This window comes from Stenella coeruleoalba, assembly GCF_951394435.1.
Source record: "Stenella coeruleoalba genome assembly, chromosome: 21".
Lineage (NCBI taxonomy): Eukaryota > Metazoa > Chordata > Mammalia > Artiodactyla > Delphinidae > Stenella > Stenella coeruleoalba.
This window is the reverse complement of record NC_137167.1, coordinates 26,896,978-26,917,837: the sequence shown is the minus strand read 5'-3', so window position 1 is coordinate 26,917,837 and position 20,860 is coordinate 26,896,978. Positions and strand designations below refer to the sequence as shown.

Sequence of the window (20,860 nt, the reverse complement as noted above, 5' to 3'; positions counted from 1 at the left end):
AGCAATTTCTGATTGCATATTGCTGTAACTTTTTGTTCGAGGTAATAGAAGACCCCAAAATAGTTTTTGTTATAGGGCACTTGGGTCTGGAAGAGGTTTGTAATTTTAACACGCATACTATAAAGCAGTTACCAGAATTAAATTTAATTAAAAGTCTAATCACAAGACACTGCAGTAAATTTAGCCACATTAAGAGTTATATGTAAGCATGTGTCTGAGAGACCCAGTGCGTTTCACTGCTGAGCACAGCTGTAATTTATACAATAAAGGGAACAGCATTACAAACATCTTCAGCAAGCAGCATCAAGGCAGTGTTTTTCATAATCGTATGTGTATGTTGTTCCCTGGCTTTCATTGCTTTTCTGCAAGTGTAATTGTCTGGAAAACTCACTTTGAAAGTATTTCTGTTCCTAATTGTTCCCAGGAAATCGCATTTGGAGGTGTAGTTGAGGGGGATTTTATTAGAAAAGCTCATGCAGTATTGAAAACATTAGCGGCCTATCAAAAGTGTATCAAGATTGTCAAAACTGTCCACGTGCAGACTTTTAAAGAAAGTGAAATGTGGGATGTGATCCTGATCTCACCGCATCTGGCCGGATGGGCTGTAGAAAGATCGGGGGAGATGTGGTTTGGAGATCTAGGAATGTTTTAATTTAATTTTGACCAACCTTCAAGATCGCTGTGAGACACAGACTAAGCAGGAGAAGGACGGGCAAATGATTCCACTTCACTGGACATTTGTCTCCAAACGTGAGGTCGGCATGTAGTAAATGTGCTGGGAACATGAGTCGGGAGTCTTTTGCTGACAAGACAGACAGGCGTGGGGCCCGGAACCCAAGCACCTCAAACGCCCCTTTCCTGTCAGGGCCACAGCGGGGTATCCTGTCTATCTTTGTGGGTAAGGTGAGGAAATAACCGGTCAAGAGAATTCCAGCCATCCAAAGAAAAGAGAGCAGCAGCTCTTCAAAGTCTGCCCAGTGTCTGAGGCTGGGCTCTGGCCCTCCTTAGCTGGGGCTGTGGGAGCAGCTGCTGGGTTTAGGGAACCCGACCAGCTGCCTGCAGAGTGAGAGAGAGGGAGAACCCTGCAGGCACCCGCCACGGCACAAGATCCTCATGCAGGCAATTTCAGTTACCCCGCTTCAGCTAAACAACGCCAGTGCCCCAAAACAGGATTCAGATTTCAGTTGCAGACTTACTGTGAAGAATTGCATGAAGGACAGACTTCTCTTTTAGCCCTTCAGCTCCCAGATCTCTGCATAAACAACAGAGGCACGTCACAGCCAGTTCCTGATCGCGTCACGCGCCTTCCCGAGGGGGATTGCTGTGCTCAGCTCAGCCACAGACAGCAGAGTGTGTCCTCGTGTTGCTTCCTTGTCTCCCAGTGATAAACCCACTTGGCGTTTTACAAACACGGATAATCAAAAAGGGAACTGACCATTGAAGATGAAAGTGTAGAAAGAATTGAAAAGTGGTAACACTGGAAGTGAAATTCCAATCACACATAAATGGAGCTTAGGAGAAGCAGTTGATGGTGGGGACGTTGGTATGGCTGCTGTTCCAGGGATGAACGCCTCACAGGCACAAGGCAGGCACGCCAATTTCAGGATTATTATCATCCCCCCTGGGCCTCTTTCTACTTCTTTATTCCCTATTTCTGTTAATGCCTGTCTTCCTCAGAATGGCTGGAGGTTTTAATTTTCAGTATTATCTTCTGCTCTTCCTTGTTTCTCCCTCACCAGTCTCCAATATTTTCCCAACTGAACAAAACAAACAAACAGGTATTAATATGTGTCTCACAGCATTCTTTTAGTGAACTACATTAAATTTCTTCATAATAGGCTCTGAGAAAAAATTAGTTGCATGCAAGCCAAACCCTTGTCAGCTCTACCCTTGTTTGTCTTTCTTCTTATCTGTGATTCCCAGTTCCTACTTCCCAGGCTCTTACTGTAATCTTCTCCCAGTGAGCCTTCCAAATCCGTCCTCCACCCTCTCCATCTCTGAGCCTCCCCTTTGCTAATCAGCGAACATAAGCTCCTTAACCAGAACTGTAACACCCTCTCGACTTGGCGTCTGGTCCCCTACAGGTTTACCTCCGACGGCTCATATGCACGTTACATTTCAGCACAGATGAAGCGTGTATGAGTCTCCCATCCCAACCTTGTCATCACAGCTCTCTTGACCTGTGCTCCCCCTAGTTTCTCCTTGTTGCCTCACCTCCAGATTCTTCCCATCTTTGGGGGCCCAGTTAAAAGGTTAACCCCTCAATAAGAATTTCATTCTTGTTATCTCATCTGAAAATAATCTGTGTTCTTCTCTGGACTCAGTGTTTGCCCTGCAGTTCCTTCCTTCTGACGTAGGGTCATCACTACATAGCAAGACATCCAGGCAAGCCTCTTAGTGTCATGAGCTCCTCCCTCCTTCCCACACTCCTGTGATCACACATCTCAGTAATTCTACGTGGAGCCCCAGGTCTGCTCTCCCACCAGTACTGCTGCTACTTCCCTAGTCCAGACCAGCATGACTCACTGGGCCTCTTCTCTGACCATCCTGCCAGGGCTGCCTCTCAACCACTGCTCCCACTCTAAGGAACAAGTTTTATTTTTTTTTCAATTAAAATATTAATTTTATATGGCTGAAAAATAAATGTATATCTAGACATCTTCAAAAGTATAAAAAAGAAAGGCATGCATTATCCCCATACTAGACATCATTGTTGCCATGTTCACATATGTCTTACATGGACCTTTGCATATTCTACAGTGTGGGTGTCTATAATTAATTATTGTCTCTCTTGGTTATTTACATTATTTCTAATTTTCAATATTATACATAATAATATGGCAAATAGTATTGCAAGTAAAGCTTTGCCTCTTTTTATAATTAATACCTTAGAATAAATTCCCAGGAAAATTCTTTCTGGGTCAAATGGTTGAGACATTTTTGTGTGTCTTGATACAAATATTTCTATCAAATAAAGCTGATCATATCACTTACCCCCTTTAAAAAAATTACGTATTTTGTCTGCTCATTATGTGCAGAATCAATTCAAGTTCATTGTCATGACGTTCAAAGTTATTTATTTTCCCAGTTTTTGAAATACTAGAAAAGTGTTGCAGAAAGATAAAAAGCCTGAAAAGTAGTTTGCTATAATCCTAGACACAAAATATAACTACAGTTTAAAATTTGGTATATATTTTTATAATTTCTTATGCAAACACACACACACACACACCCATATATATATATATGATATATATACAGCTTGATTTATCTGTTTAGCTACTTGTTTAATTATTTGTGAAAAATAGTATCATGCCTTAATATTATTCTGAAGATTTCCTTCAGTCAGTAAACATGGTCAAAGTTTTATATCCTTACTTGTAATTCCACCTCATTCTGTTTAGTCATGGAAGAAGATTCTATTGCCTGAATGCACCATAATTTATTTAAACTATACCCTATTGGGATATTTGCGTTGTTTTCAGTTTTTCACTATTATCAGCCATGCTACCATCCTCCCAATATATCACCTCGAGGGTACTTTCTACAATGAATTTCTAAAGCTGGACTTGCTGTGTATGCACATTTAAATTTGTATAGTTATTACCAAATTGCTTTTATGAAGAGTAGATATGGCTTCAACAGCATATGAAGAGGCAGGGTCTCCACAATGTCACTGAAACTGGATAAAGTGTTTATAATCTTTGCCAATCTGGTAGGAAAAAAATCTTTGCATCATTTTTTGTTATATTTGTAACTTTTGTATCTTTACATTTTTAGCATATTAATGAATGTATTTGTTCAGTCGCTTTTTGTCTCATCCTCTTTATTGAATTATCCTTCCTATTTCTCTCTGCCTGACAAAGCCCTTCCCAGACACCTTGAGGCAGAATTAAACACACCTGATGCTTTGTTCACATCTCTTAAAGCTTGTGACACTGTGCATTGCAAAGTGTATGTTTTTGTTTTTGTTTTCTTTCATGACTGTGTCTGAAATGACTAACAGTTCCTTCAGGATGATACTTTTTAAAATCAATTTTTAAACTTTCCCTACCTAGTGGTATGGTGTCTGCATATTGACTTTAATTATTTTTTTAGAATGAAAAATGGCCATTTCTTTATCTGTTTAAATTTTGTTATATCATTTTTGTTGTTATTGAATTTACAAGGTATTTCCCAAATGGCAAAACTTATAGCATCAGGGTGAATCTTTTTTTGTCTATGTAAGCTTCTCATTAACATATAACATAGGCACATAAGACTATCCAAATGATAAGTATACAGCTTGTTTATAAAAATACCCCTTGTTACCAGCAACCAGATCAAAACCCACATTGTGCCCTCTGAGCTCCATTTAAACGATCCATTCTTAAGGATAATCACTATCCTAACTTCAGATAGATAATCGCTATCCTAATTTGAACTTTATAAAAATCAAATTATACAGTGTGATTAGTTTTGTGTCTTGATTTCCTCAACCTTCACTGCCACTGATACAGGTAAATTATTCCATTGCATGAATACACAATGATTTACTTATTTATCCTGAGCGTTGGTGGACGTGTGAATTGTTTTTACACAGTTTAACGTTATTGCAAATGACGTCGTGTTGGATATGCTTTCATGTATTATTTGGTGGATGTGTGCATGTTTTTCTCTCAGGTGTACACCTGTACTCAGCTATGGTAGATACTGTCAAATGATTTCCCGAAGTGGTTAAACCAACACCACTCCCAACACAGTGTAGGTCACTCCCAGGTACCTCACCTTCCCCTGCACTAAGCATTGACTGTCTTTCCTTTTAGCCATTCTAGTGTGTAGTTGTTTTAATTTGCTTTTTCTTGGTGACTGATCAAGGCCATCACTTTTTTATATGTTTATTAGTCTCTTGACTATCCTCTTTTATAAATGTCAGTTGAAGATTTTTGCTCATTTCTTTTTGCACTGGAATGCCTATCTTTTCCTTTTGATTAGTATATAGTTTTTATACATCTGAATGCAATCTTTTGTTGATTATATATTCACCAGCTATATTCTTATACTCAGTGGTCTTTTGGTTTCATAATGATGTCTTTTGGTAAAGACAGGTTTTCAGTTTCAGTGAGTCAAATTCATTTTGGCTCATTTTTCTTTTATGGTTAGTATATTTCTTATTCTTTAAGTTATATCAAATATTTTTGGGGGGGTTTCTTAGTGTTTTTGTGTCCAGTTTAAGAAATCCTGCCCTCCAAAGTTATAAAAAATATTATCTTAAGTTTTTTTTATAGGAGATCTATTTTATCTTCCACATTTATGTTTTCATTTCATCTGGAATTAACTTTTGTGTAAGGTATTAGGACGATGCAAGGAATCTTTTGTCCATAGTGCAGTTCAATTGACCATTTGTTGGAAAGTCAGTCTTTCTCCATTAACTGAAGTGCAGCCTTTGTTATAAACCAGATAATTATAATTATATGATTATATAATTATAGGCCTGTTTCTGAACTTCATTACATTGATCTATTTGTCCATCTAGTGCAATACCTTTCTATCTTAATCACTGAATTACTTAATAAGTACTGATATCTGGTACTGTATTCCTCCAGCTTTGTTCTTTTTCATGTAGATTGCCATGGCTATTCTTGACCCATTGCATTTCCATATGAGTTTTAGAAACACTTGTTACTTTCTACAAGGAAGTTGCTAGGGTTTTAGCTGGAATCACATTATATCAATAAATCAGCTTAGGGAAACCTGACATCATTTCCAATTCTGAATTTTCTGATCTCTGATATAGTATATTGTCTCATTTATGCAGATCTTATATAATTTGCCTCAATAATGATAGTTGTCTGTGAGGAGCTCTTGTACATCTTTTGCTAGAATTATCCCTAGCTATAGCACACTTTTTGATGATAATGTAAATAGTATTTTTATTTCACTTTCTAGTTGTGACTGTTTTGTGAAAATAAATTATATTTTTATATTTATCTTGTATAAATAAATTCACTTATTAATTCTGAGTTCTTAGGTTTAAAATTTTTTTCTTTGTGAACAATCATGTTATCTACATTAATAAAAGATTGGTTTCCTTTTTTGTCAAATCTTTTGGCTTTGTCTTGCCTTGTTGCACTGGCTACAGTCACCAGAATAATGATTTGAAATGAATCTCATTGTCCTGGTCCCAATCTCAGAGACTAAACTTTTAATTATTTATTTATTTCAATAAATATATGTGAATTATATTTTAAAAACTCCATAATGGAAAAAATATTAAATTCTACCACCTAAAGATATAAAATTCAAAAACAACTATAGGAAATTATTGGAATTAATAAATGAAATTATTTATGCAAGACAAGTAAAAAACATAGTGTTTTCTACATTTTTTTCACTTAGCAGTACTTTTTAGGGACTTTTTACATATCAGTATTTACTGAACTTTTAATTCTTTTGTTGTTGGACATTTGTCCTGTTTTCAGTTTATCACCAATTTCAAAATATTTTGATAAATATAAGATGTATATTTCTGTATGTTTGTCTATATTGGTTTCCTTGAGTCAATTTTAGTAATTTCTATTTTCTAGAAAACCATTTTATGCATAATTTAAAATAGATTGCCATAGATTTATATGCATAGTTATCGCTTAGATTCATTTCCTTTTTTCTTTCTTTCTTCACTAGTTTATATTTTTATCAACTACTCCATACACACAGTATAAAAGTAAAATAATTCTGCAGTGATGGTTACAGAAAGCAGTAGTTCTCTACATCCCCTAAATCTCTAGTAGAATTGCTGGATGATGTGAATTTTGCATTTAATAAAAGCCTAATGTGTCTCGAGTAGCATTAGTAAAGGTCAGTGCATGCCTAGACACATTCTAGTAAGCCCAAGGACACCAAGGGTGGAGAAAAGATCCGAGAAACAGCTAAAAAAAGGAAGATATATATTAGCTAGCCTGATAGAAGACTTCTTAACAATACAGACCAAAAGAAAGAGGTATTTGAAGTACTAAAGGAAAATAACTGTCAACCTGGAATCTATATTCAAACAACCTGTCATTCCCTTGTAAGTGTTCCTATTATGCAATTACTGTTAACACACAAAATACTACTATTGGTTTAGGGATATATATTCACCAGACATATGTGATAGTTAAGAGGAACTTTTATCCAGCTAAGAATATAGCTTAATACAAACAAAATAAATAAATTATATGGAGACATTGGAAATTGCACAGCATGCCTCCTTTAACTCTTTATAACTCATAAATCAAACAGGTAACAAATTAGTAAGTTTACAGAGGATTTGAACCATGCAATTACTAAGCTTATTTTAAAAAGACATACAGCCTTCAACTAGAAAGTGCACATTCTGTTCAAGTAAATATGAAACATGTGCAAACATGATCACAAACCAGGAACAAACTAATCAGTGAAAACAATAAAGCAGAGAATCACTTTTATACTCCACACCAAGACCAAAATGGAATAGAAATAGAAATCTGTAGCAAGAAGGAAAACACATGCTCAATTTTGAAAAGAAAAGACACATGATTAACAGCTTACTGTGAAATTTATAGCCTTAAATGCACATATTGGAAAAAGAAGGTCGCTTGAAAATCAAGTTAAGCTCCAGCTAATGGAATTTGAAAAATGCTATCAGAGTAAATTCAAAGAAGTATAGTTGAAAAACAACAAATATAGTAAAAGAAATTAATGGAAGAAATAATATAGAGAATTACCAAACCCACAAACTGATTCTTGAAAAGGTATCATTGGTAGAAAAATAACTGACATATTATGATAGAATACAGGAGGCCCAAATAATTGACATTAGAAATGGAATTGAAATATACCCCTACAATGAGGATTACTTCTAGAAAATTTAAGAAAATAATAGATTATATTATACCAATATATAGGAAAAACCTTCCATCCAAAAGAAAAAAATGGAAATGGTCTGATTCATTTAATGAGGCTAAAATAACCTTCATATCACAAGAACAAGTAAAGAACAGGAAGTAAAAATTAAGAGCTGAACTCTGTAATTACTCCCATTTTATATATTAAGAAAAATGACCTGTATGATCATCTAAATAGGTATAGAAAAAGTAGTTTAATAGAATTGAATACATGTTCATGATCAACAACATAAAGAGATAAAACGAAAACCTTCCTAGCGTAGTAAGTAGCAGGGGTTTTTTCTTAAAACGATAAAGGGTATGTAACAAAATCCATCCACAAGAATATAATATAATACATAAACAGTAATAAAAGAGATGAATGCATTACAGAAGTGGGCAATCATATGTGATCAGATAATTCAGAGTCCATGGTCCTATTCTCCACCTAAGACCTTTGATGATCTCATGTAGTCCCATGACTTAAGACCATTTATTTCCAAAGACACAGGTTTATTATTTCCTTTCAGAGTTCTCTCTGAAGCTCCAGGTTCGCATGAACAGCTGTCTGCTCAAGTCTCTACTCAGTGTCCGGTAGGCATCTTGAATTTACAGGCCCAAAGCATAATCCCTGGTCTTCCCACCCCACAAACCTTTCCACCTGCACCCTTTCTCACCTCAGCCCGTGATCTCTCCACCTTTCTCATTTCTCAGGCAAAAACCTTCGAGTGACCTTGCATCCTCTCTTAATCATACATGGCTCACCCAGTCCTGTTTTCCCCACCTTCAAACCGTGCCCAGAATCTGACAACCTCTCAATATGTCCCCTGTCCAGCTCCTCTGAGTAACAGCCATCTGATTCTTGATTCTGCCTTGCCCTGTATAGCCTGTTGCCAACACAAGTGCAGAGCAATTATTTTTAAATCACAGGTGGGATAACTTCTTTACCAAAAAAACCACATTGGTCTGTCACCCAGGGTAAAAGCCAGAATCTTCAGAACAATCTACAAAACCCTGTGTGTTGCCCACCAGCCCCCTGCTTCCCTCTCCCCATCCACTACACCCGTTATTTCTCTGGCCTCAGTTTCCTTATCAGGCCCTCTCTCTGCTCTGGTTAAATTGGTGCCTGGATGGTCTCGAATGCTGAAACCATGCCCTCTGTGTCGGACTTTTGCTGGGCTTCACTCTCCCCTCACACCAAGTATAACAACCCCTCCAACTCCTTCAAGTCTGCTCAAACCTCTGCTCACCAACATGGGTTAACCAACAACCCCATATAATACCTAAATCTCCCCCCATCCTCTGGTCCTGGCATGACCAGTGCTGCTTATTCTGCTCTGCTTTTTTCTTTCCTCAATGGCATTTACCACTTACTAAAATGCAGTCTTCTTTACTTATTTTTTGTGATTGCTGTTTTTCGCTCATCTCCCCCATTACCAACCATGTAACCTCCATGAAGGCAGAGTTCTTCATTTAGTTCACTGATGTATCCAAAATTCCTAGAAGAGTGCCTGGTACATAGTTGGTGCTCAGTAAGTGTTTGTTGAATGGCTGAACTATATTGAAAGGGGGTTGCCTTAGACTCACAAAAGGATGTTCAACCTCATGAATATTCAGGAAGATGTAACTTAAACATGATACCGTTCCACAACCATCAAATTTTCTCTTTTTACAACTATTTAAGTCTGATGTTATCAGGTATTGGTGAAGATGTGACAACACAGAGCCATTTGTACTTTATTGTGAGACTGTAAGAAGTTACAGTCACATGCTAGAACAACTTGACCATTTCTCTTCTTGAGCCTAGAGGGACCCTAGGCTGAGCACCATTTGTCATAATGAAATGCAGAAACTATCTTTTGTTAGAGGACCAGACAAATGAAGCGTTTCCTCATGCTTCTAAAGCAAGTTAACAAAATCTACATCTTTCAGTTTAGAGGAATTTCACCTTATGCTGAATATAAAAAGCAACTTGAAAATGATACAAGCACATACATGCCAAAATGACATCTAGCATGTAATTACTGTTAAACGCACAAAATAGTACTGTATGTTGTTTGGAGATAGGTATACTACGTGAGCATATGAAAATTATAAAAATATAAATGAGAAGAGACCATCATGATTTCAGAATGTGGGGTGAGAGGAAAAACAAATGCATAAGTGGAGAGGCAGGGGAGTAGGACTGTGTCTATAAAATTTTATTTTTAAAAAAGATCTGAAGCAAATAAGGCAAAATGTTAACATTGGTGGTGGTAGGTATCTAAGTGTCTGCTATATTCTGTACTTCCCTCTATATTAAAAATATTTTAAATCAAACATTTAAAAATATACTACATTTTATATTTATGCAGGGTGAGATAGATATTTTCTTTGAATTTATAATATGCACAAAGTAAATAATTGGGATTTGTGTACCGTTTTTCGTATGTCATTTATTATGATTTTTCTCTCTTACAATTTTGTGCAGTAAGCAGTGAGTGGAAAACAATGAATGAAAGCATTCAGCAAATACAGATTTTTGTTGATATTAAACTGTTTTATCTGTCTGAATTGCCATAAATAGAATTACAGGTCTGCTGCCGTCACTGAAAGAGCTTCCTCTGACACAGAGATTTTAAGTTGCTTTGATATCTGTAAATGTGATAGAAGTATGTTAAAATGTTATGAAGAAAGGAGTTTATACTACACATTTCTGCCTTTGTGTTGGTATTTCAAATAATGTATTTTTTCCGAAAATAAAATGTACAGAAACAAACACAACATAAGCTGAGATCATTCGGATACAGGTACACAATATCCTCCTGCTGTAAACATCATCTCTGCCAGCGTTTCTGTCCTGGCATGGATGCTACCACCTAGTGGGGCATTTCAGGAACAACACTGATACCCGCATTAAAATCCGACGTCTGTTAGCTTAAAACAAAGCTGTATCAGACCCGTCTTTGATTTGTGTGCCCGAGAAAGCTTTGAATTGTAAAAAGAGCTGACATTCTCAAAAGGCCTGGTTTCATCCTTAAACACACAGCTCAGCATAGAGCTCCGTATCCATCACAGACAGAAGTAGGTGCTTCTGTTTTCTGATGTGCACGAGTGAATCCACTTCTGTGAGGCTCCAGGCTCATCCATAACTGTCAGACAAGGAAAGGCACATTGGGGTGGGGTTTGGTGTGGGTGAAACGGGCTGGTGTGTACCCGAGTTTTGTGCTGGGGTGTCCTCACTGGGCGGGAGGGGCCTTTCAGTCACCGTACAAGCTGTGCTCTCCTTGCAGCCTCCACTTCATCGTGTTTGACACGGAGCTGGCCCATGACATCCTGAAGGTGTGGGACGGGCCAGTGGACAGCGCCATCCTGCTGAAGGAGTGGAGCGGCTCAGCACTGCCCGAGGACATTCACAGCACCTTCAATTCGCTCACTCTGCAGTTCGACAGCGACTTCTTCATCAGCAAGTCCGGCTTCTCCATCCAGTTCTCAAGTAGGTGCACGGCCCCCTTCTTCGTGATCTGGACACTGGGAGACAGATCCGCATCTGTGTCTTAAGGTTCCCCGGACAAGGGTGTACCTTTTGTTGAGCAAAATACACAATTTTTAAAACACCTATCAAGAGAACGGTTTGTCTTGGGAAATTCTGTTCATTCTCAGATGGGGATACACAGTGGCTCTCCTTAGTTATGGGGGAAAAACAACTTACTTTAAAGGTTTGAGTTAATCAGTAAATATTTAAACTTGGGCCCAGGACAGATGTGGGTCTCTACCGGGAGGTCAAGTTTATCTTCGGTGCCCCCCGCCACACCCAGCACCAGCGCCAGGCTCCCTCACTCTCTGGTTGGTGCCAGGAAGTCTTGATGTCTCCAGGCTGCTTCAGTTTTCTGCTTTCAACTTCCCTGAATAGAAGGGCCCTGCATTTTTTCCCTCCTTAGGGCTGATGTTTCAAATAGCTTATGTAGGATAGTAATCTCTGCAGGATTTAGTGGGCACCACGTTTGCACTTTGAAGCTGTTACCTCTTGACGATGGTTCCCACCTTCACTGTGTAGCCCATTTTTAAGGAACATTTTCCTGAGAAGGAAGGGGTGGAGATATTTTGTGGCAGTTCCGTCTTTGCGAACCCTTCAAATTGCACCGTGTAGAGGTGTCATATAATGTGGTAGCACCCAGGGTCAGCCGTCATCGTAAAACTAGCGGAATTTGCACATAAACATATTCTGGCTCAGTTTATCTCTGGGCAGGTCACTGGTGAGCCATATTTAGGATTTACATGAGTAAATGGACTTAGGTCAATTTGATGCTTTAAAAGGTTGGTAATAAAATTAAGGTTAAAGTCTGCACAGTTTCTTACCTCTGGTTCGCTGTGCTTTGAGGCAGTAGTTTGTGAATATGTGTTCATGGAATAGAATCTCTACGTGGTAAAATTTTCACTGGTTTATGGCAAAAATATCAAGGTAAGTTTGCTTCTGCTATCCTGCCTTGGGAAAAAATGTTTTATATTCCAAGGTTATATCATTTTTGCTCTTTTTTGTGAGATAAATATGGCCTCCATCTTTAGAAATTGTGGTAAGAGTAGGTGAAAGATGTGTGATGTAATGTCCTTGTTTAGCAAAATGAAAAAGTTGGTACCATTTTGAGGTTATGTTTGTTTTCCTTTCCTACCCATTCTATACTCTCCTGGCCTTGGTTTCTTTTTCTTTTTCTTTTTTTTAAATAGAATTTATTCTTTAGAGCAGTTTTAGATTCACAGCAAATCACATGCATTTAAGGTTCCTCCATGTCTTTTCACAGCTTGGTAGCTCATTTCTTTTTAGTGCTGAGTAGTATTCTGTTGTCTGGATGTATCACTGTTTATTTATCCATCACCTACTGAAGGACATCTTGGTTGCTTCCAACTTTTGGCAATTATGAATAAAGCTGCTATAAACATTTGCATGTAGGTTTTTGTGTGGACATAAGTTTTTAATTTCTTTGCGTAAATACCAAAGAGTATGATTGCTATATTATATGGTAAGAGTATGTTGTTTTGTTCCTGGCCTTTTAAAATCTTCCCTTTTTAAAAATTCATGTGGAACCAAGAAACCACTTATTTTTCTATATTTCTCATGATTTTCTCTTTGAAAAGACATCTTCCTAGTTTGGGTTAAAGACAAAGAAGAATCCTTTATTATAGTTATTTGAGAGCATAGACATTTATGTTCTATGTTTATAATTATACAAATAATATACTTAACTGACATATTGATGCTTAGGAGGTGATAAACATGAACATGCCCATTAAAGTTCCTACAGAAATGAAACTTGCTTAATTTTTTTAACTTGGTTTTCCAAGTGTTCTAGTTTGAACCATACAGAATTGTCATTTTTGCAGATAAAAAATGGGTGAATGTTAGCATTTTCATATGGTTTAACACAGCATTTAGTATGCACTTTGGGAAATACCATTTGAAAATAAAATGTTGACTCTGAGGCTTTTGTATGAACGGGTTTCTGCATGGTCTTTAATACTCTATGGGAAGGAAAAAACAAGATATAAAAACTTTGCTTGGCATAATTTAGAAAAACTTGGCCTGAATTGTGATGCCGAAAATTTGGGTTTCTATCTTGATCTCTAGAGATTGGAAACTGACCTATCTCTTTCTTTATTGCTTTATTTGTGAATTGAAGATATTGCACCAAATTCTAAGCACCTTTCCACTTGCATCATGTATTTTCCCTTTGCCTTTTTAGATCTACTCTCCACCATTTCTCAATCTACTCTGATCCTAGTGGTGGACATGTGTGGACTATGTTCTGTGCCCTCTGCCTGGGTTCCTCCAGTGGGGGGCTCGGGCAGGAGATGAGAGGTGCAGGGAGGAGAGCGGTGTCGGAGTGTGATACCTCCCTATCAGATTCCCTCAACCAAAGCTCACTATTTTTCTCAAGAAGCCGTATCCATACATGTCCCTTTCCAGGTTTCTGTAACCAACTCCCAGTGACCACACTTCTACCTGGGCTTCTCCAAACCCAACATTTGTAAAGAAACCCTCTCAAATGATCTATGGGAAGTGTGTCATATGTTTTGTGTTGGATCCTAAATGATACAGTTCCCAAAGGAACATCGTCAAGCCCGTGAAACTGACATTCCTATGTCCCAGGAACCCTCTTCAGCAATGGCAAGCTGGGATATCTGGTCAACCTCCCTACACCCATGACCAATGTGCCACTCTCCACTCCTGCAATTCTGAGCCATCCTTTCCCCACTGGTGAATCCAGCCATGAAACTAGATCAGGCTAGAGTCTTTCTAAACCAAAGGCTTGAATCTCCTTGAAACATGCAAAAGAGCCTATCCCTCCAGCTCAAGAAGCCTTGCTGCTCTTCTGTAGGTGGAAGGCAGGAAAAGCCCATTTATTTGTCTTTATGATCCTGGGACTTAAAAAAAAGAGGTACTTTATGTGTAAGTTAGATTGCGCTGCCATTCCTAAGACAAGCTAATGTTAGAATTTGAAGTATTAGCACTTATCTATGATTTAAAAATAAAATAAAAGATAATGAAACTTCAGTATTTTCCTCAAATAATTGATACTTTGAGTATGACCTTTGTTGCAAAGCAAAAATGACATGTATTCAATAGTATTAAATTAGTTTTCTTGGTAAACCATTTTAACTTGATAGTATGCCAATACTACGTGAACTTCGCATTGTAGGTGTAACTTAGTTATTGCAGGAAAAGCCCTTATTTGAACATTCGTTTTCTTAGAGACACTTGAATGATCAGACTTTTCTCAATAAAGTTAAAGTTTAAGGATTTAACATCAATGTCACCCTCCCTCTCAGTCACATAATCCATACCTCGTTGTGGCTTTTTAATTTTGACAATTTCTCTATTATTAGAACACCTTCTTTAACTGCCTTCCATCTCCCCATCCCCTCTTGGTCCTCCTTCTTCCAGTGGCCACTCCATTATAGTCTTTTTTCTGGTTCTCATCTTTCCTTCCCCAAGCTGTAAAGGTTGGATTTCACTAGGGCCCATCCTCATGTCTCTTTCTCTCCATCAGTACTGACTCCTCAGGTTCCATCGGTCAGCCTCCCAAGACCTCTCCCCTGAGTACCCGAGGTCTCCCTCCAACTTGATGTGGGGATAGAAAGCAGAGGACATACCATGTGAAACGTGACCACATTTCCAATCCTCTCCTTTCTCAAACCTGGTTTCCTTCAAGCTTTCCCATCTCGGTGAATGTCAGCTGCATTCTGAGTCGCCCCTTTATCTTCCACCCCACATATAATCCAGCATCAGATTCAGTAGGGTCCATATTCAAAATCCCACATCTCTCCACCTGTACCCTTACCACCTTGATCTGGGTCCTTCCACACTGGACTGAGCTTCCATGGCTCACAGACTGGCTTCGTCTCCCCGCTCTTGTCCATTTACGATCTTACCTGACCAGAGGAACCAGGATGGGTCTTAATGAGGCACCTTGCTCTGGTCAGAACTCTCCACTGGCTTCCCATCTCAGCCAGAGAGAGTTCTGATTCTCCCCATTGCCAAAATAAAGGCTATAAAAGCCTGTATGCAAACTTATGCAAAACTCTACATTTTCAGTTTTCATCCTTAATTACTGCCCTCCACCCTGTCAACCACCCTGTAACATACACCCCAGCAAGAGGCGTGTATGTATTTGTATGCATGTATTTGGTATATGTTCATTTACACACTGCTGTTGGCTTTTTCCTCTTTGCTTGCTTAATGAATCCACATGTGGACACACCATCTTTTAAGACCCCTTTAGCAGAATTAATGACATTGTTTGGGCACTTACAGTGCCCAAATTCAGTGCTCATATTTCTGAGACAGTGTTTATCCCATCATGTGTGAGCATCCTACTTGCAGTCTACGGGACTAAGTTCCTGGAGGGCAGAATGTCTAGAACATGACATACAGTCAGTGGCTAAAAATTGTTTTCTAATCAAATATGCTTGAAAACTTTCCAACGATACGAATCTTGAAAACATTAGGATGATTTTGATTGTGTGACAAACACTATGTCATGCACCGAAAAGGATGTTTCATTACTGATTTCAGCTTCATTCAAAAATGTTAATAGAAAAGGCTTTAATAATAAAGATTCTTTCAGTTCTGAGTTAGTTTCTGTCCAGTGTTAATGGTCTTTATATGACATTTATTATCAGAAGTAGTGGACAGTATAGACTGTGTTTTCACTGGTAAGAAAACGCATTAGACAGATTTAATAACATGTATGCATCTTTGTTGACCTTTTAAGTTTTATAATTCTTTATACATTTATTTATCCTTCCTTAATGTTTTGATACCAGTTGGAAACAAAGCAGACTATTTTCATTTTATAAAGATTAATACCCATGTTTTAATTTAAATGAACATAGTTTAATCTATTATTTGATAAATTTCCTTATTTTATTAAAAAAAGATCATTTTTTTCCCTGCTTTATAATAATCTTGGGAGAAGAGCAACTGCTTACTGGGGTGTGGGGATATTGATTCTTTGCCTCAGTGCTATGTGCAGGCTTAATGGCCACTGAGGGAGCAGCTGCACACCACACCCTTCCTTATGTGTGTGTTTACCTTCCCTTTGCTGTAAGACATTTTCTCCACTAGAAAAATGAACTGTTGGTGCTCACAGGATATTCACACCCCATTCAAGGTCCATTGTCCTGCCAGCTGCACACAGCATGTAAAACATGAGAATAAGAACTGACTAGTGCAATTATGTTAATTGTAATCAGCCTAACACTTTTCATTAAAGTTTAATTACTATTTAATCATGCATAAAATGTAAGAAAATGGAGTTCGGCTCACAAAACTGACCTTTACTCTAGGGGTTAAATAAACTTCAGCTGAGCCTCTAGTGGTCCGAACTCTCAGCTCTCCCACTCTAGGGAGAACGGCTCCAGGGCGACCTTGCACCCTCAGATTCCATGAGATGGACTTCCCTGTAAATAATGGTCCTAACTTAGCGGCTACATAACATCCCTTCCTAATTTACTTTATTGAAGGATAATTTAATAGGTACATTTTCATTAAAAAAAATCATTTGTTGTTCAAAACAAGAGAGACCCTTGGGGCTGCCAGTTGCTGAGCAGAGTGGGATTGTTTATAGGAGAGAACCGGCCATAGAGCCCGGGCGCCTGTACCAAGTTTCTGCACAGAGACAGGACACAGCAGGTGCAGCTAGACTGCTCACCCCCTGCTCTCTTGGGACTCCCCTTGTGGGGCTGGTGGAAAACTGATCGTATGTTCTTATCATTGGCCACTCACACCCAGAGAGGCCAAAGAGTTTTATCCACCTTTGATTACTCGCACCCAGCTCATAAAAGGGGTAGAACTGGTGTGTGTTGAATTATTGAGACTAAGATGCTAGCTTATTTAGAATTTAGTTTAAATTCTAAATCCTGGATTCCACAGAGTGTTGGGGTATTAGCTGTGGTTGGCTTTGTCTAATACTAACAAGATTGATAACAAGAGGAACAGAGAAAAACAGGACACATAATGGCATCTTCCCTATTCTTGGGGACGTACCTTTTTTCCCTCCAGTTTTATTGAAATATAACTGACTTATTGCATATGTGGAATCTAAGAAACAAAGCAAACTAGTGAATATAAAAAAAAGAAACAGGAACAGACTCACCAGTAGAGAGAACAAACTAGTGGTTACCAGTGGGGAGAGGGAAGTGGGGAAGGGCAAGATAGGGTAGGGGGTTAAGAGGTACAAACAATTATATATAACATAGATAAGCCACAAAGATATGTACAACACAGGGAAATAAAGCCATTGTTTTGTAACAACGTTAAATGGAGTATAATCTATAAAAATATTGAATCACTGTGTTGTACACCTGAAACTAACATATTCAGTAATACCGTAAATCAACTATACCTCAATTTTAAAAAATAATAAAATAATTGATACAGAGAAATGTGTAAGTTTAAGGTGTACAGCATGTTGATTTGATACATTTAGAGACTAAAAAGTGATCACCACTGTAGTTCATACCACATCACATCACATAATTACCACTGCTTTTTGGTGGTGAGAACACTGAAGAGCTACTATCTTAGCAACTTTCAGGTATATAATGCAGTGTTCTTAACTGTAGTCACCATGCTGTGCGTGACTTATTTATCTTGTTACTGGAGGTTTGTGACCAACATCTCCCCATTCACCCCCACCCCCCAGCCCCCAATAACCACCATTCTACTCGCTGATTCTATGAATTCAGCTTTGCAGATTCCACATATGTGCTATCATACAGTATTTGTCTTTCTCTTCCTGACATCCCATATAGCATAATGCCCTTGAGGTCCATCCATGTTGCAGCAAATGGCAGGATTTCCTTCTTTTTCATGGGTGAATAACAGTCCAGTGTGTGTGTGTGTGTGTGTGTGTGTGTGTGTGTGTGTGTGTGTACATATACTGCATCTTCTTTATCCATTCATCTGTAGATAGACACTTAGGTTGTTTCCATATCTTGGCTATTGTGAATAGTGCTGCAGTGGACATGGGGGTGCGGGTATCTCTTTGAGATCCTGTTTTCATTCCCTTTGATCTTATGTGCAGAAGTGGGATTGCTGGATCATATGGTAGCTCTATTTTTAATTTTTTGAGGAACCTCCCCACTGTGTTCCACAGTGGCTACACCAATTAGCATTCCCGCCAACAGTGCACAAAGGGTTCCCTTTCCTTGAGGATATATGTAATACTTACTGTGAAAGAGATCTCAACCCTTTTCTATAAAACTACTAGTGGGAGTATCATCTGTACCTACCTTTCTGCTAATCTAAATCTTACTCCTACTGAAAGCTCATAAATCATTCCTCAGGCAGCAGTGATTTCTGTGGGGAGTCCCAGCACGGCCCCCCGCCCCCAGGACCGCGGATGTAACTGTCAATCAGCACGGTGCAGTAGGCAGAGTTATGCTACCTCGCTTGAATGCGGAGGGAATGCTTCTAAATTTTACAGACTGAATCATCATAATGTCTTTAAAAGCATGTCATTCAGAAATAAGCTGAGTCAGTGAGGAGAACATAGAAAATTTGAATCACTGTGACAAATATTGAGATAAGCATCTGACCACACCCTGCCCAGGTCACCCTTGTCCTCATAATTTGTGTGAACACATTGGTGTAATAATGAGGAATTAATGAACTAACCACTCATTCATTCATTCGTGTATTACTTTATTTATTCACCAACCAATATTGAACCGCTTCCCGCTGTGCTCCTGATCAGTGCTGGCGTTGGGGATCCAGTGCTAATGAGGCAGACGTTGCCCGGTCTTCATAAAAGTTATGGGGAAACATATGCCATTCACCTAGAATCTCCTTGTCTCTGTCCGCCTCCTCTGGACGGCCCACCTGGTGAGGACCCTGGTCTGCTTCCCTGCGGCTCCGGGATGTGTCCTCCACCTTCCCTGGGGTGACGCCCACCTCTGAGGTCTTCAGCTCCTGCTTGATGCCCTGCAGTCTCCACTCCACTCCACCAGCCACTCTTGGGAGGGTGCACTGCATCCTGCTTCACCTTCAGTCGGCAAAGCTGAACTGGAACGTGCTGCTCCGTTCCCACAGCTGATCTTTCCATCTCCACTTCCCCGCCTGTGTCGGTTCTTAGTGCTTTACTGGGGCGTCTAGGCTGTCGCTGTTCTCCCTTCTATTGGTTCCTCCTAAATTCCCGATACTTCTTTTCTGTCTTCAGCCATTTTATCCTTAAATCAAGTCTCCTACCACGTGCTAAGCTCCCTGACCCATGTGCTTCCTGCATTGCGTCTGCCCAGCATCCTCTGGTGAGGAGACACGTAAACCAAGAGCTTCTTCCCAGTGACTGTGGGACCCCCCACCCTCACGTGGCTGAGCTACAGGCACTTATTTTGCCAGGGAACTCTGGGTCCCATTCACCTCATTTTCAAACCTTCACCCCTTTGCTCGTCTCCTCTTCGGGGCAGTGGATGATCTGGAGTCTTCATTCACAAAGATAAACCTGTCAGAAAGATTTCCTTCCACTTCCTCCAGGAGACATCATTCTGTTTCTTCACTCCTGTTAGCTTGGGATAGTCACGCCTTCTCCCAAGCAAGGCTGGTCCTATCATGGATATGCCCCCAGCTGCTGGGACCTTGCCCGGTGTGTCCTCGTCTTCTTTCATTTTCATCCTTTCCTCTGACTCCTCACTCCTTGTACACAGACGCTCAAATCACAATTTAAGATAAATACATACAACAACCCTTTGCCACTTTTGAGCATCCTGTTTTTCTCCTTCATCTAGAACATGTTTTAGGCTTGCTGTGTGCGTTTCCTCACCTCCAAATCATCCTGCAGCCCCCTGGTTTGTTTCTGCCCCCATCACCTCGGTTTCACTGCTCTTGTCACGGTCAAAAATAAGCCATGAGTCTCAACACACACCTTTTCGTGGTTCTGGTCAGTGGCCTCCTGCAGAAGTTCAGTGCATCTGACACTTTCCACCTTGTTGAAATATTATTTTCCCTGGATTTTCACAACTGTCCCTCCGATCCTTCCTGCCTTGCCAGTCCCTCTGTTGTCTCCTGCAGTCTCACCTTCCTCTTCCTGGTTTCCTTGGGACCTGGTCTTAAGTCATCTGATCTCTCTATTCACTGTCTCTCTGAGCAATGTTCTTTCTTCCCTGGGTGTGGACAAAGATCCAGAAGGTCGTCACTTCAAAACTCTCTATTCGGAGCTCACACCTGTCTTGTGAAGCTCTAAGGGGCCAAATACATAAATTCGTTTGGACATCTTGCAGACATGTCAAAATTGGCATGTCCGGGTCTATCCCGTCACCACATCCGATCCAATCCAGGCCCAGCCTCCAACAAGACCTCGTGTGGCTATTCTTATCTTGCATTTCCCCTTCATCACACAAGCCCACATCTGCTGGGTCTCACCCACACCAGACTCTGCCTAAAGGGCTGCTCCGAGGAGGGCGATTGTATTGAACCTGTGTTTGAGAAAAGCCATGTTGGCCAA

The 20,860-nt window shown here is 39.4% G+C and overlaps 1 protein-coding gene across 1 annotated transcript in view; it reads left to right on the top strand.

Annotated features, from left to right (window-relative positions):
• Positions 1-20,860, top strand: part of CSMD1 (CUB and Sushi multiple domains 1) — a gene marked incomplete at its 3' end in the record, with an annotated part of 609,346 nt that overhangs the window by 369,160 nt on the left and 219,326 nt on the right. Inside the window, exon 22 of the mRNA XM_079909493.1 lies at positions 11,156-11,358. Within this exon, the coding sequence (XP_079765619.1) occupies positions 11,156-11,358 (203 nt within the window). The remainder of the gene's footprint in view (positions 1-11,155; positions 11,359-20,860) is intronic.